Raw genomic sequence first — 18,013 nt, 5'->3', positions numbered from 1 at the left:
GAATCGGGAGACAGAGGCTATATTCATCCACACATCAATTCTACATACATAGCTCTGATTCCAAAGAAAGGCAAATCAGTTTATTTATCAGATTATCGGCCCATTTCTTTATGTAATCTCATATATAAGATTATATCTAAAACGATTGCCAACCAGATGAAGGATACACTATCGAAGTACATTTCTAGGGAACAATATGGTTTTTTACAAGACCGACAGATTCATGATGCGGTGGTAATCGCACAAGAATGCTTACATTCTATACATGGAGAATATTAAACGCAACCATCATGAAAGTGGACCTTCAAAAGGCATATGATTGCCTTGACCGGGGGTTTTTGAGATTGATCTTTCATAAAATAGGATTACAACGCAGAGGCACAAAGTGGATAATGGCTTGTGTCACAAATGTCCGATATCCGATATGCTGTTGTAATCAATGGATACCCTACTAGAATTTTTGGTGTTAGGGAGAGGGCTCAGGCAGGATGCTCCCTCTCACCATTGTTGTTCATACTGGCAATGGATAGCCTAAGATTGAAGATAAATAAAATGATGGAAAGCGAAGTTTTCGGGGCACTGAGTTTGAGCAGAGATATCAAAATCTCCCACAGCTTCTTTGTGGATGATGTTTTGATCATGGACTTAATTAAACGAGCTGACTGGTATGCACTATCACATATTTTTAAAATATTCGAGAGAGCATCGAGACTCATATGAATGTACACAAATTTTCTATTTTATACGACTCTTGCAACACGGACGACATTGCATATATACACAGTCTGTTTGGGATTGAAGCTGTCACTCTGGAAGGTGGTATAAAGTATTTGGGATTTCATATCAAACCAGGTAGATATCGAAACCAAGACGCGATGTGGGTGATAGATAAATTCTATAAAAGGATAAAAGTTTGGGAGTTTAGATGTCTCTCCCTGGGAGGACGTATTACCCTCACGCAAGCTGTCATTACTCAATTGGGAGTATATTGGGCTCACTTATACCATCTTCCAAAAGCTATTCTACAGAAACTGAATCGGCTCACGGCTCAGTTTATTTGGTCAAGGACGATGTGCTCCTACAAATACCATCCGGGCAGAATGGCGCTGATTACCTAGCCTAAACGTTTGGGCGGATGGGGTATATTAAACATGCAGCTGTTTGGACGGGCGCTTCTGATGAAAACGCCGCGGAGGGCGATATTTGATGCTGGAATACGGAGTTGTATTATCAGGAAAAAATATTTAAAGGACAAACCTTTTACTGTATGGATGTGTAGTGGAAATATCAGAGTCTCTGTTGGCTTGGCTATTTGGCGAAATTTATGTAGAATTAAGACCTTTTTCTTAAGGAGCTTGTGTTGGCGGTTGGGGTCGGGACACCGAATTATTATGGGACTGGACCAGATTTTGGGTATCAACACACTTGATATGTTTTCTATGGAGCTAATACAGAAACTAAGTAGGACGGGTATTTTTTTATGGAATAAGTGATTCAAGAAGGGTAGGGTCATCTCCCAATTTCAAAAAATGATGGAGATCTGGGATTGACGGATCATAGGGCACTTGAATGGGAACATGTCAATGTTGGGGATTTTTTTGGCTAAATTCCAAAAACAAACAAAATAAACTCCACAGAGGCAATGCTCTGTTTCTTTCACTCCAGGATCTTTTGTGCACAGGGAAGCTTTTAATAAAGGATCTTTTGTGCACAGGGAAGCTTTTAATAAAAATTCTCAGAACAGAGTATTACACAGCCATAAAATCCTTGTATTCATTAAAATATAAAATGACTGAAATAACATTCATCCTCTTTCACTCAGAGGGATTTACCAAAAATACATTCAGCCAACTCTGATACATATTCATCTTCTTTGCTGAGAAGGATTCACAAAATTTAATTCATTCTACAAAACTCTGTTTTCACCTGAGAATTTACAGGGTTTACTGCTGTAAAACCCCTTTTACATAGTTGTGAAAAACTATTTTACACTTACTGCTGTAAAATAAATTTACATATGCTTACCAAAGAAAAATTATAATGCATGTTTTATATGCGCTCCTCTACTTTTCACTCGCACTGCTGTGCATACATTTTTACCCAAACACTGCTACTTACATTACAATGAGCAACAGTACATTTTCACCCTCACACTGCTACTTACATTACAATGAGCCACAATTACTTATGCACTGCTGTGCATTTCTATAACGAGAGCCTTTTTTTGTTCGCACAAGATGTACAACGCCCCTTGTTTTTTTTTTTTTTTCTTACACACTGCTGTGTGTTTCATTCCATATTAAATGAAAAAACCCCCGCTTGCTTTTTTTGACTCGTTATTTTTTTTTAATGAAAAACAATACAGCCACACATTTCTCAAAAAATGGTCAAACACATATAAAAAAAACTTGATGTGTGTACCAAAACAAAAAGATATATTACGTATGAGCCCATACCTCCGACATATGCCCATACCTCCGTGTAATTTGAAGTTTAATGTTCTGCCAACCATTTACGAACCAGGTTTAAAATCCAATTAATTCCCTTTCCAGACAGGACGGCAGTCAAACTCAAACGTTTGATTCACTCCACGCAATGCATTAATGTAAGCTTGTATGCAGGTTGGAACGATGGACGGCGGATATGGATCAGGCAGATCGGACGGCGGAGGTGAATATCGGAGGCCTTACTTGACTGAACGATAGCGTTCGAGAATGTCAGAATTGCTTAAGTATGGGGAGAGCCACGCGTCTGCACTATATTGTATAGGTTGACCGTTGGAACGATGGACGGCGGATATGGATCAGGCAGATCGGACGGCGGAGGTGAATATCGGGGCGGATATGGATCAGGCAGATCGGACGGCGGAGGTGAATATCGGGAGGCCTTACTTGACTGAACGATAGCACCCCAGAATGTCAGAATTGCTTACGTATGGGAGAGCCACACGTCTGCACCATATTGTATCGGACTTGAGAGTACGGAAACTACTTTACGCTGGAAGGCGGTCCGAGATTGAAAGGTAGTTTTGGAAGAGTGGTTTCAAGCGCTGTACGAGCCTGCTGAGTCGGCTGCCCACGTCTCCCTGCACGGTGTCTGCAGCCTGCAGTTGAAATTAACATTCCAACAATCAAGCAACATATGAAACAGGTATTTTTTGGGATGCACAGGGTGATCAGATTATATGGAATGGGAAGATGAAGGCTGGAGGAGTGATGGTGACGGATGTATATAATACCCTTTGCAAACAAGAGAGACAAACTATTCAGGTATGTTGGTTCTAGATTTGGTGGAGCAATAAAAAACCAGCTTGGCATACGATCCCACTCACCATCTTTTGGAAGATACGGAACAATCGCAACAGAATTATTTTTCAAAATGCCCTAGGTAATGTTACCCAGATACTCGACAATATTAAATAGTGGTGTATGATGGGTAGTTTACAGGAAAATATTAAAAAGAAAACAAGAGAGAAAAGCTATGGTACTCAGATTTCATATCTGGTTGGGTTTTTTGACAGGGGCGGAACAAAGAGGAATATGCAGATGTGGTTTCTGGATAAAATTCTCAGAGGAACAGCAGTTCTGGGCGGGAGTCAGTATGCAGATGTGGTTTCTGGAGAAAATTCTCAGAGGAACAGCAGTTCTGGGCGGGAGTCAGTAGAGGCTCGATGCAGATGTGGTTTCTGGATAAAATTCTCAGAGGAACAGCAGTTCTGGGCGGGAGTCAGTAGAGGCTCGAATATGAAGGCAGAAGTGATAGCCTTATGAAGATTATTAGGGTTCACTAGATACCTCAACATTCTGGTTATCCATATATATGAAGACTCTAAAACCACTATTCAACACATTGAAGGTAAAATCAAAATCAAACAACCTACTTTGAATGGATGGCTATGCTAAATAGAGCACACATTTGACATACTTCAAAGGACTCAACTTTACAGCGTATTGGACGATAACAGAATAAAAATGCAAATGGTATGTCAAAGAGGGGGCTTACTGGATGAAATGGACGGTATGCATATCAACATTGTGACGGATGGACACAGAATGGATGCTGGTTTGCTTTCTTTGCCGGGATAAATCATCTTCTTTCGCAAGGAATCAGGGATCTTTTATATATTGTTTTTTTTATTTTTTTTTGGTGATTTTGTAAATACTTCCAGGATGATATGTTTTTTTTTTTTTCAAAGACGCAAAGAAATTGTTGCTTCTTTCTGCCGATGTGCTACAAATAATCATGTACAAAAATGCTCTAAGATGAGATACTGTATATTTTAACCAGCTTTCTTAATGCACTCGGTATGTTTTTATTTTTTCCTTTCAAAGACGCACAGAAATTGTTGCTTCTTTCTGCCGATGTGGTGCAAATAATCATGTACAAAAATGCTCTGGGATGAGATACTGTATATTTTAAAAATGACTTCATATATCGGTTTTAATTTCTGCTGATGATGATTACTATAAATATAATATGTTGATGACATATACTGAAACTGATTTTAACTCCAGTTTTTTTAAAATCATATAGTGATCATGATGTGATACATCAGATCGAACATATGCAGTGTATTATTGCACTATATTGATACAGCTGTTTTTTTCTTATAAAAAACATAGCTTGATTATCACAATTCTATTAAGGAAGGAAGGAAGGAAGGAAGGAAATTATTTTAACGTCCACGAGGCTAAAGATAGCATATGGGACAGATTGCTTTTTCATCTGCTTGATGTATTCGGCCCTTTTTTTGTGAAGCTTCACAATAAATGCTCCTGTCTTCTCGACAAACCCCTCGTTAAATAGATTATCCCAAGAGCTAGCTGCCAGCGTATCTGCATAATTTTCCCTGTTGTCTTTGATAATTATGGGCGGAGCTTTTATTTAAAACCTGCCGTCCAAAAACATACCGATCAGGCCAGTTTTGAAATACCACTTTTCCTCGTCATCTTCCTCACTTTTCCACTTTTCGACCGCTGTCTGGAAACGGATTCGACGTCATCGAGCGAGAAGCCTCCCTCCAGAATTGGTGCCTCGAAGGGCGTTCAAGAACAATCTGAGCGAGTGACGCACGATCCACGAGTTTGGTGGTGTGGCGCTCTAACAAATGCAGTTGTCTATACCGCGATTTTTTGAAAGCTTTTCCGGCGGGTTTTTTCGGTCGAAATCTGGCAGGAATTTATTGGAATCGCAAGTTTGATAGCTAATTTCTGCACGATGAAAGCGTCCCAGAGGTTTTTCAGGGTGCTGAATCCAAATATGCAGTTAAAAAACCATTTTAACTGCAACAAATCAAGATTCAACCTCAATTTCTTTCGCCGGATTCCGTCACCGAAATCTCCAAAAAATCACATTATAGACAACTCCCTAAGAAATTTGGTAGATGAGGTTAACACGCATAGCCATTCTCCATCATTCGTGCCTATTCCTTGTCCCGCCTCTATTTACCCTCTTTACTATTCAAACTTTTAAATATTTCAAAATTAAATATACTATTTTAATTTTATAAAATGATTTAGTCCTCTTTACTATTCAAACTTTTAAATATTTCAAAATTAAATATACTATTTTAATTTTATAAAATGATTTAGTTTAATTTATTTTCATTTTTAATATAGTTAATTTCTTATAATATAATATATTTTTTATTTTTATTTATTTATTTATTTTTAAAGGAAATGTGATTTATAAGATGATTGTTAAGTTTAATTTATAGCAGGGAAAATCATTTGAGGATCATATCTACCTTAGAATACACTAAGCTTTAGCATGGCAATAATTTTTCTTAGTGAATTTTGAACCAATAACCTTTTGAGGATTATACATGTTTTAGAACACATAAGCTTTAGCATGTCAAGATTAGAACACATCAAGCTTTAGTATGGCATGAATTTTTGCTATGGAATTTTGAACCAATAACCTTTACACTAGGGAGTGTCTTAACAAAATATGGTAGGACCCACTCCTCTGCTTTGACGGAACATGCAAATAAATCTAAACATCACATGTGCATTGAGGATGCCCAGAACATGCAGATAAATCATCACATGTGCATTGAGGAATGCCCAGAACATGCAGATAAATCATCACACATGCATTGAGGATGCCCAGAACATGCAGATAAATCATCACATGTGCATTAAGGATGCCTAGGTCATTGCCAGGATTAGTTGTTTCCATCATCACACATGCATTGAGGATGCCCAGAACATGCAGATAAATCATCACATGTGCATTAAGGATGCCTAGGTCATTGCCAGGATTAGTTGTTTCCATCATCGAAAATTTAGGGAGGCCCTAGAAATAGAAAGGAGACCCAATAATTTGAATAGAGATGATGGTTGGAATATTATCAAAAGTTGGGTCTATTCTAAGTATTTAATAAAAAAATTAAACAATTTCCTTTTTTCTATTTCTGTTTCTTATTTGTTTATATGGTTTTTGTTATTAAGTTTTTCTGATTGTTTTTATTATTTAAGTTTTTTCATCTTGGAATTCTTAACTTCACGAGTATTTAGGGGTATTTTATCATCTTGATCTTTCCTAGTTCATTTTTATTAATTAAGTTTTTTCATCTTGGCATCCTTAACTCCCAGAGTAATTTATCATCTTGATCTTTCTTAGTTCCTCTAAACTTGTATTTTAGATTAGACCTTGTTTGTTTTATTAATTCCTTGGATTTTCTATAAAGCTCGCACCCCTTATTTTATGATTGACCTTGTTTCTTGAATCTTTATTTGATTATTTTGAGTTTGAAATTGATTTATTTTACATTATTTGAAAATTTTTATTTATGACATTGTTTCTGATAAGTTATATTTTTATTTATTAATATAGTCTTGACTCCATTATTTATTAATAGGGCTCTTTGTTTGAAGTTTGATTTTGAAAGTTTGTTTTCTTTTTATATATTTTAACCTATTCTAGATGGAGTTGTCTTTAGTGCGACTTTTTGGATTTTCCGGTATCGAAATTCTACGGAAAAATTGATGTGAAATCTTGATATCTTGATTTGTGTTATTTAAACTTGTTTACTGTATATATGGATTCAACACCCTGAAAACCCCCTAGGGCACTTCAATTGTGCAGAAATTGATGTGAAATCTTGATATCTTGATTTGTGTTATTTAAACTGGTTTAGTGTATATGTGGATTCAACACCCTGAAAAATCCCTAGGGAACTTTGATTGTGCAAAGGTTACCATCAAGCTCGTGATTTCAATAAATTCCTGCCGGATTTTAGAGAAATTAGACTGGAAAAACCCACCGGAAAAGCTTGCAAAGAGACTCAATATAGACAATTTGATTATGGATTAATTGATCATAAAATTATTTATAAACTAGTTGTTTCTAAAAATATATTATTTATAAACTAGCCGTTTATTATAGACCTGAATTGAACCAAGAGTCTCTACATTGCTCTCTATTTAGCCGTTAAAATTTTCTTACTTAAGAAAAAATATTATTATTACTAATTTAAATTTTATTCATAAATATATATATTTTTATCACAACTTTTAAAATTCCTAAAAAGTCAAATCCCTTATCTAATTATTTATATGTTAGATCTTAGACTTTTGTGATCCATATTTATAGTGAGATTGTTTTTCCGATTAATCACATTATTGAAATTTAATCAATATTTTGAACCAACTAATTTTATATATGTTTAAATGTAAATCAAAATATTTATTAATTAATTCATAATTATAATTTTCTTTTTTAATTAAACAATTCCCTTTTTATAATTCTAAATTTTTTTAAAAATATGTCCTTCATTATATTTATTAATATCTTTAAATATTTTTAATTTACTCATTCTTTCTTATTTTATAATTCTAAAGAATAATATTAAAGATGCATTCTTCACTATATTCATCAACATTTCATTTCTTAACGCTTTTTTTAACCTAAAAATTCAAAATCATGTAACTGGATACCAATAAATACAAGAAGAGAGATTGTTAAGTGAACTTTAGTTGGGAATTATAATTTCAATTAACAATATTTATAAAAAAATCCCTCAAATTAATTAGAAATTTGCATTTACCCATTTAAACAATTTACCACTAATAATATATTTTTATATTTAACTATAAAAATATATTTAACAATATATTTTTAACTACAACATCTATTAATTTGATTACCGCAATAATAATAATAAAATATTTATAAATATAACATGTATTTTAACGGGGTTTAACCACTAAGATATTAGTGTACTCTCCACACAATGAATGCGTGGGTACATCATGAAAATGAGTCTTCTTTCTGCCAACGCAAAAACATAAAATTAAAATAATCATCTGTCACGTCGATCCACCATCCACGTCCGATTAGTTTAAAGTTTAATTACCTTAAGCTAGGGTGATTAATTTGTGAGTTTTACCGGGCTTACCAGCCATGTCAGATGAAATAAATAAACTGACAGTCATCTAATTATAACAAAAGATTTATACGGCTATTACCGCCTGACTTTTAACAACGTGGTTGAATTTGATTCATAAGATAACTCATACTTTTCCTATTTGATACCCACATCGTAATGAAGATGCATATTATATATATAAGAGTCCCTTTCTTTTTGGTTTCTATTTATCCCTTTTTATTTAACCTAGTTTGGCATACTCTTTATAGTTATTCAAAATGTTTCGATTGTCCTTAAAATTGAGTGAGAAGAAAAGACACTCAAAAAATATCGAATGTTTTACATACTCTACATAATTACTCCCAAAACAACCCTATAAAATATAATATTTAAATATAATATAAAATATAAGATGTGTATCCAACACTTTATACAAGGGTTGTTTTATATTTTACATGGCTACAAACCATAACAAAATATTTAAAGGTCATTTGGTTTTCTTCCCAAGTCAATAGTTAAGTAAAATAATTTTTTTTCCAAACTTATATTGAAATTTAAACCAGATCCATCTCCACTTGATAACTGTATTTTTCTTTTTCTAATCCTTTTTGCATGATTAAGTATATCAAGCATATGCTTCAAATCTCTCTTTACGATGAATTTAATTTGCTTATAATTAGAGGGATAATTTAACTATGTTAGTTCGAATGTGCTACATGTATATATTGACAATTTTTTAACCTCTCTAATCTTCTCTATGAGGAATCCTCCCAACATTGATTAGACACAGAATAGCCTCTAGCTATGAGGACGGCTAATACAAGAAGACTATCAAGTTTGGAATTGATATTTATAATTGCCTCTATCGTTTTGGAAGTCCATTCTACTAGGTTTTTTTCCAATATTTGTTGCAACATTATGGTATCCTTTGAATATGTGATATAATTGAGGGAGAAAATAAATCTTTACGATTGATTTTATTAAAGATGACACTAACAAAATATTTTAACTTCTACAAAACATGTTGAAGTTAAATTTGTCCTTTTTTTTATATGAAATCATATAACTTTAATTTTATACTAGCAATTTGGATTTTCATTTCAAATAATATTGTAACACCCTCCTCCCACATCTACCCAAGTAACCAACCAACCAGGGTAAACATGTGACGAGAGGATACTATGATGGGATTAAACCTCATATGCGACCTTAAGGAAGTGGAATCGAAAAAAAACACAACATACTGACCTTCCACATCAACATGACAGCTCCCAGGAACCGTCCCAACCTTTCTGGCAACCAGCCCCTCGGTCCCACTGAATTTTTAGACCAATTAACTCCCAAACTATCCCATGCTATGGGCATGCCCGCGTCCAGAGAGCTCTGGATGGTCCCACAGCATGGCTTGCCAGCGTCCAAGGACTATTTTGCTCAATGTTGTGCCAACATCCCTAGGATTTGGGCCACTTTTTTAGCCCCAGAGCTCAGGTCACTGCCTATAATTGAATGACACCTTCATAACAGAAATATAATAAGGGAATGATGCTACAAATACAATTACTTGAACAAGGGCTTGGTTGGACCCCTACTAGCCATGACAGGCATTTCATCAAACATATCACAAATATGTAATCTACAAGTGTAAACAACAGATCTAAGCATATGGGTCTCATACTTATCTAAGAATCGCTAAGAAGCATTTCTCCCTTATAACATCAGTTGCATTATCATCTATTAGGTAATAGATACATTGTTCATTCATTTACAAATCAAAGCATGAAGAAAACCATACATCATCACTATCATAATACATGCTTATAACCAGAATAATAACAACATAAATATCAAGGATACATCAGCCATAAAATCCACATATAAAACAATACGTTTAGACATAAGATAGCAAGGAGAGAACCTCTTATTAATGAATGCAAAATCCAACCCGAGATGAGACTACCACATTCCATTGGACCATAGAATGGTTGAGCCAAATCTCTCTTCAATCATTCACCCCCGTGCCATATTCCAAGAATTGTGGGACTCAAACCAAAGAACAAACTAGGGCATCCTAAGGCTAAACCACCTCACCCTCATCAATTGAAACTAGGCTTTACTGCAATCCATCCTAGATCACTGGGCCAACACAATAAACATGTAATAAAATGCTTTACCATGATCTCAACCATATCACTGGGCCAAAACAAGCATGGAAGCCATTGGATTTCTCCACCTACACCATGTGGAATTTTGTTGTCTCCTAGTCTCTCGGGCTTTACCACAATCCACACCTAATCACTTGGCCCTAAACTGAGACCCACTCTCGAGGCTTCACCACATATACCATCTCTGCATTAGTAGGCCTCATGGATACCACCCACCTCTACGCTTTACCTTATATCCTGTCATTCATCGGTCGAGGATTCCTAGGCCCACCGAGGAACCACAAAATCTGGCTTTACCGTAAACCATAATTTGGCTCATGGGTTACTAGGCCATGTGATATATCAATCGAAGATCCACCCCACTCAGCTTCGAATCCATCTGACAATCAAGCTCAACCAAAACATGAGAACCCCATTACACCATGGCTATCCGGAAATGGTAAGGCTAGGCTGAAAACATTGTCACACTTGGAAAAGCCCATACCATACAACAAAGAACCACATGCAATACCATGCATGCAAATCGATACCTACAAATAATCTTGTTGTAGCTGCTTGATCCTACTCTTCCTTGCTTGCTCCTCCTTTCCTCTTTCCTTCTTTTCCTTTCTTGATCATGCCAAAGTGCTCCAAGAAAAATCTAAGTGTCCAAGAGTGAGAGAGAGAGAGAGAGAGAATAATGAGAGAGCTCCAAAATTGAACAGAAAAAACGTACCAGCTGATCCTCATAAGCCTTTTTATCAATTAGGCCTCTATTTTCTTCATTTTCCATTTTTTTCCTTCATTTTCCTCCTCACATGAAACCCGTGACCTTTCACCTTCCTTTTCTCCTAATTTCCATTATTTCCATAAATAAATGTGCCAAAGATGCCATTTTGCCTTTCCAAATCCTTAACTATTACCTTTGCCAATTTCCTTAGCCATAATAAACCAAATGAAGACCCACACTAGGATGTTTTTCCCAATGTTCAACTTCGAATAAGTGTCCCATAAACTGTGATTATTATTTTTCCTTTATTAAATTTTATTACATGGAATTTTCACCAGGGCTATTACAGAACCCTCCCCCTTGGGGCACACTGTCCTCGGTGTTCAACCACACTTATACCTCAGAAAACCGCTAGAAAACAATCATACTACTCATGGAGTCTTATAACATAGCTCGATGCAATATTTACAATGATCCCCTTGCTAAAAGAAAACCAACATGACAACATAACAAGCATAACATCATAATGACATGACACCCATACCACTTATTGGAGCTTTATAACTTATCTCATGGTGGTATTTACATCCATATACATATGTGCATATATCTAAACATCACACCAAAATATATGACAAAACATATACCAAACATCATACCAAAATTGTTTTTCCTCAACTAGAAAACAATGAAGGATACATAGCCTGCATCTGATCCTCCATCTCCCATGTAGCTTCATAGGGCCCAATGTGCTTCCATTGTGCTTTAACCTACTTGATTGTTTGGTTCTGAAGCATGAGCACCTTTTTCTGCAATACACATTGAGTCTCCGGCTGGAATTCTCCATCTAATTCCACCTGCAATACAGACCATTCAATCACATGATCAACATATTTAACATATTTCTTAAGAAATGACACATGGAAAACATCATGAAATTTCATTGTCGAAGGCACTACAAGTCGATAGGCTACTGGCCCAATCCTCTCAATGATCCTGAAAGGTCCATAAAATCTGGATGCCGGCTTAGAACATGATCCAATCTATAAGGAGCTCTTCTTCGGTTTGATGCGCAAGTACACTTGTTCCCCAACCTGGAATTCCGTAAACAAGTTGTTCTGATTTGCATAGCTCTTCTGCCTATCTTGTGCTACTTTCATATTCTTCTTGATTACCTACATTTCTTGTTCCATTTCCGCCAACATGTCTGGTTCAATCAACACCATGTTAATCAGATCACTCCAATTGATGGGAATATTTTAACTCCGCCCATATAATGGCTCAAACAAACTCATCTTCAAATATTCTTGATACCCATTTTTGTAAGCGAACCCTACAAGTGGAAGATACTCTTCCCACTTTCGTTGCTGATGCATCATGTAAATCCTCAACATGTCCTCTAATATCATATTGACCTTCTCAGTCTGTACATCTTTCTACGGATGATAAGTTGTACTGAAGGCCAACTCTATGCCCAAACCTACAAACAACTCCTTCCAAAACTTGGAAGTGAACTTTGCATCCCTGTCTGACAAAATATTCTTTGGAATTTCATGCAATATTACCACATCTCGAATGAATACATGTGCTACATCGCTATCTGAGAATATAGACTTCACTGGAATGCAGTGTGTAACCTTTGTCGACATGTCCATGACAACCATGATGGAATCGTGTTGTCTCATTGTTCTCAGAAACCTTGTGATAAAATCCATGGAAATGACCTCCCATTTCCATTCTGGAATGATCGTGATCGACTGTAGCAGTCCACTTAGATGCTTACACTGTGCTTTCACCCATTGACAATCAAAACACCTAGCTACAAACTCTGCTACATCCTTCCTCAAATCCGGTCAATAATAAAGTTTCTTCACTGCGGTCAATGTCTTCTCATATCTTGGTTGACCTGAATATAGTTTTGCGTGAAACTCCCTCAATATCGCCTTCTTAAGTTCATTGTTGTATGACACATATATCTTGTATCTAAACCTGACCAATCCATCTGTTGTATGACAAAATCCACATCTTGTGCACCTGCATGTATACATGTACTTGTACCACTACCTGTACTACTACATGTTCATGTTCCTGTACCTATACTTTGTTGCAACCTGTTCATAATCTCCATGTACCTGACATCCTGCTGACTTTCCTGTAATATCCTATCTTGTAGATTTGTCCTATAGGAATTCATAGTTGCTATATGATTTACATGTATCTGCATGTTAAGAGCATATGCGACCCTATTCTCTTTACCTTTGATGTACTTGATCTCAAAATCAAACTCATTGATCATGGCAAACCATCTAGCCTACAGGCTAGCATTCAAATTCGGTTGGTCAAACAAGTATCTCAACCCACTATGATCACTCATCATTACAAACCTCCTGCTCAGAAGATAGTGCCTCCGCATCTTCAATGCATGTATGATTATCGCCAACTCGAGATCATGTGTCAGATAGTTTTGCTCATGTTCATTTAGTTTCTGTGACTCGTAGCACTATACCTGTCCTTCCAGCAGAAGGACTCCACCAAGTCCTCTCTTGCAAGCATATGTACATACTAAAAACTCCTTGTGCGAATCTGCAATCTTTAACATTGAAGCATGTGTCAACAACTGCTTAAGATTCTCAAAATTGGCTTCACCCTCCTGTATCCATTCAAGCTTCTTACCTTTCCTCTACAATAATGTAATAGGATAAGCAATTTGTGAGAAGTTCCTGATGAACCTCCTGTTGTAACCTGCCAATCCCATGAAATATCTCACCTCATCCACATTCCTAGGAGTTTCCCACTCCATGATAGCACTTATCTTCTTGGCATCCACTGTTATGCCCTCCTTGGAGACAACATGCCCCAAGTAATGTACCTCAATCTGAAAGAAAATGCACTTGCTGAGCTTAGCATACAATTGATGCTCTCTCAACAACCTCAACACTGTTTTCAAATGCTCGGCACGCTCTCCCTCATTTTTAGAGTATAACAATATGTCATCAATGAACACAATAACAAACTTGTCCAAATACGGACGCCACACACTATTCATCAAGCACATAAAGATAGATGGAGCATTAGTCAAACCGAATATAACTACAACAAAATCATAATACCCATACCTGGTCCAGAAAGTTGTCTTGTAAATTCCCTCCTCTTTGATGTGTACCTAATGGTATCCTCATCTCGTGTCGATCTTCAAGAACATTGATGCTCCCTTCAGCTGATCAAACAAGTCATCAATCCTCGGGAATGGATGCCTATTTTTGATGGTCACTTTTGGTCAAGTGTCTGTAGTCAATGCATAATTTGAGAGTACCATCCTCCTTATTTACAAACAATATCGGTGCGCCTCATGGTGATACACTTGGCCTAATGTATCCCTTTTCAAGCATCTCTTTCAACTGCAACTTTAACTCTACCAACTTAGGTGTGCTCATCCTTTAATGTGCTTTTGATGCTAGATCTGCCCCTGTAACTAACTCAATATGAAAGTCTACTTCCCTGTGAGTTGGAAACTTTGAAATATCTTCGAGAAACACATCCTGAAACTGTTATAGAATTGGGTACCTGCTCAAAACATATGCATCCTCAACTTCGTTACGTTTGTCACTAGATATATGCATTGCAAGTAACACACCATTTTTTGTGACTTTGTTTGACCTTGCATAGTTGTCACCATCCTAACTAATGTGGCTTTCTTCTTTCCCTGTAAGATTCTTGGTTCCCCATTGTCATCCAAGCACTCAATGGATTTTTCATAAAAATCTGCCTTGGTCCTATGAAGATTCAACCAATCCATGCCCAACAACATATTGTATGATACCAATGGTAATACATTCAAATGTGTTGCGGTAGATATACCATTCAAATCAAATGCACAAGCTCTTACCCAATGGTGAACTCGCTTATTTGTACTTGTAGCTAGCTGCACTAACCAAGACTTTGCATGCACTTATTCAAACCAAAATTATCCACCAGGTCAGGACTAACATAACTATAATTAGATCCAAATTCAATCAAAATAGAAACAACTTGATCACAAATCTTACCATCCATATCAATGATAGACGTCTGTTGGTCTGCCTGTCTGTTATCTAGTACTGCATAGATATGAGGAACGCTCTGACCAACATCCCCAACAGTCTGTGCCTCCTGTGCACTATATATCTGAGGCATACCACCTTGATTCTGTGGAAAATCTCTCTTAAGGTGTTCCTTACCGCATGTCCAACACTCCAACCATCCAATACCATCACCTTTATGCTTCTTCTATGACCCGTGTCCCTATCTAGATGCATTGAACTTCTTTTGTGGTGCCACATTTTATTTCTCTTTTGCATTCTAAGGCCTTGCTCTTTCTGGCTTCCATTTACCCTTACCTTTATCCTTATCCTTCCCTTTCCATCCTTGCTGAGATTCATTCTTACGCTTTGACTGTTCATAGCAATGCTTCAATTTTCCAATAACCTCCTCAAGTGACCGAGGCTCATCATACTCAATCCGATCTCTAAATGCTAATGGAAAACCTCTAACAAATCGTTGAACTTTAGCCTTCTCATCTTTAAGATTCAGTACATACCTCGATAGCTCCAGGAACTTAGTTGTGTACTCTTTTTCTGTCATTGATCCTATCTTTAGCTCATAGAATTATTTGGCCTTATTGTCGTAGTACCTTTTTCACAAGTACTTCTTCTTGAAAAGCCTCTTGAACTCATGCCAAGTCAAGTCATTTGTCCTGATGTCTATGACCTAGTTCACATCTTCCCACTAGATGTTTGCTTTATCTCTCAGGCTAAATATATCTACTCTCACCTTCATGTTATCTATGTAATTATGAAATTCAAATAAGTTCTTCATCCCAAGTATCCAAGACTCAACATCTTCCGACTTCTTCACATATCCATGTAAAGTAGGTGGCTTTGCTTTCTTAAATTCATCTGGAAAGTATCCCCTATCACTCCTCCTGTAAGGATGATAATGATGACAATCATGATGCCTATTAGAACTAGAACTAGAATAATACATGGTCCATCACCTCAACTATTAAGAGTGTCCAAAAACCTGCCATCTCTAACCATGTCATCTCTATCTGACTTGTGACCACCATGAGACCTACTGTCATATGCCCCATTAGTTATGTCTTCCTATCCATCGCTGATCTGAAGTGGCTCTTGTCATTGTAATTTTGACAAACTCTAAAGGAGTATTGCATTAACCTCTGCTTGTTTCTCTTGTGTCTGCATAATTTTGTCATTGTCTGCCTTATAGCTCGTTATCTCTTCCTCTAAGCTTCTCAATGTGTTTGTTAATTCAGAAGAGTGCCCAACACCATGTTTCTCATTTGACTCATAGGGAGAATATTTGTAGTCTACCATCTTGCTAATCATTTTGATCTCTTTCTTACAAGGCATACTTTGTCAAATAAACCAAATCACAATAAACCAACGTACCTTAGCAAAGTTAGGGGAGGATATCTCGTCTGCAAGTTTAACCAAATCAACGTAATATATGTAAAACCTAATCATGAAAACATATAATACATAAGAACATAGCCATATAAAACCATCATTCTAGCTAGAGTCCAGTCATCAATGCATGATCATACCAACTACACATACCATGACCAACCACACCAATGTATACTGACAATACATAATCATAAACAACATGTAACCAACCATACACTCATGATGACACACTTCACAAAAACAACATCCTCTTTCACATGGCGACACCACTACAACCATGACCGACACCATGCATATGCAACAAGCACATAGACCACAAGGATGATTAAAAAACATGCAACTGACATGATTGCATGACTAGCGCACACCGTCCATCCACTCTGAGGGGTGAACCATGCTCTGATACCACTCCGTAACACCCTCCTCCCACGTCTACCCAAGTAACAGGCCAATCGGGGTAAACATGTGACGAGAGACTACTATGATGGGATTCAACCTCCTATGTGGCCTTAAGGAAGAGGAATCGGTGAAAACACAATATATAGACCTTCCACATCAGCATGAGGGCTCCTAGGAACCATCCCAACATTTCCAGTAGCCAGCCCCTGGGTCAACTAAGTTTTTAGACCAATTAACTCCCAGACTCTCCCATGCTATGGGCATGCCTGCATCTAGAAGGCTCTAGATGCCCCCACAGCATGGCATGCCCGCATCCCGGGACTATTTTGCTCAGTGTTGTGCCAACGTCCTCGGGATTTGAGCCACTCTTTCAGGCCGAGAGCCCAGGTCACCGCCCAAAATTAAATGATAACTTCATAACAGAAAGATAACAAAATAATGATGCTACAAATACAATTTCTTGAACAAGGGCTTGACTGGACCTCTACTAGCCATGACATACATTTCATAAAATATATCAGAAATATGCAATCTACAGGTGTAAACCAAAGATCTAAGCATAGGGGTATCATACTTATCTGAGAATCGCTAAGAAGCATAGTTCCCTTATAACATTAACTACATTATCATCTATTAGGTCATAGATACATTGTTCATTCATTTACAAATCAAAACATGAGGAAAATTGTACATCATCATTGCCATAATACATGCTTATAACCATCATAATGACAACAAAAATATCAAGGACACATCAACCATAAAATCCACATATAAACCAATACGTTTATATGTGAGAAGCCTCCCTCATCGCATACACCTCCACAATCGGTGCCTCAAAGGGCACTCTTCAGGTGTCCAAGAACAATCTCAGCGAGTGACACACTGCAACTTGAGGGACTGATCC

At 36.8% G+C, this 18,013-nt stretch overlaps 1 protein-coding gene across 1 annotated transcript; it reads left to right on the top strand.

Annotated features, from left to right (window-relative positions):
- Positions 1-408: 408 nt before the first annotated feature.
- Positions 409-1,118, top strand: LOC149214298 (uncharacterized). The gene is made up of 2 exons (XM_089389354.1): positions 409-665; positions 785-1,118. The coding sequence occupies exons 1-2, from the start codon at positions 409-411 to the stop codon at positions 1,116-1,118; spliced, it is 591 nt and encodes a 196-aa protein (XP_089245480.1).
- Positions 1,119-18,013: the final 16,895 nt, after the last annotated feature.

The sequence above is a fragment of the Pinus tabuliformis genome, chromosome 1_1, assembly GCF_031772625.1.
Source record: "Pinus tabuliformis cultivar Carrire ecotype Pingquan chromosome 1_1, CPIR1, whole genome shotgun sequence".
Lineage (NCBI taxonomy): Eukaryota > Viridiplantae > Streptophyta > Pinopsida > Pinales > Pinaceae > Pinus > Pinus tabuliformis.
This window is presented reverse-complemented; position numbering and strand designations above follow the sequence as displayed.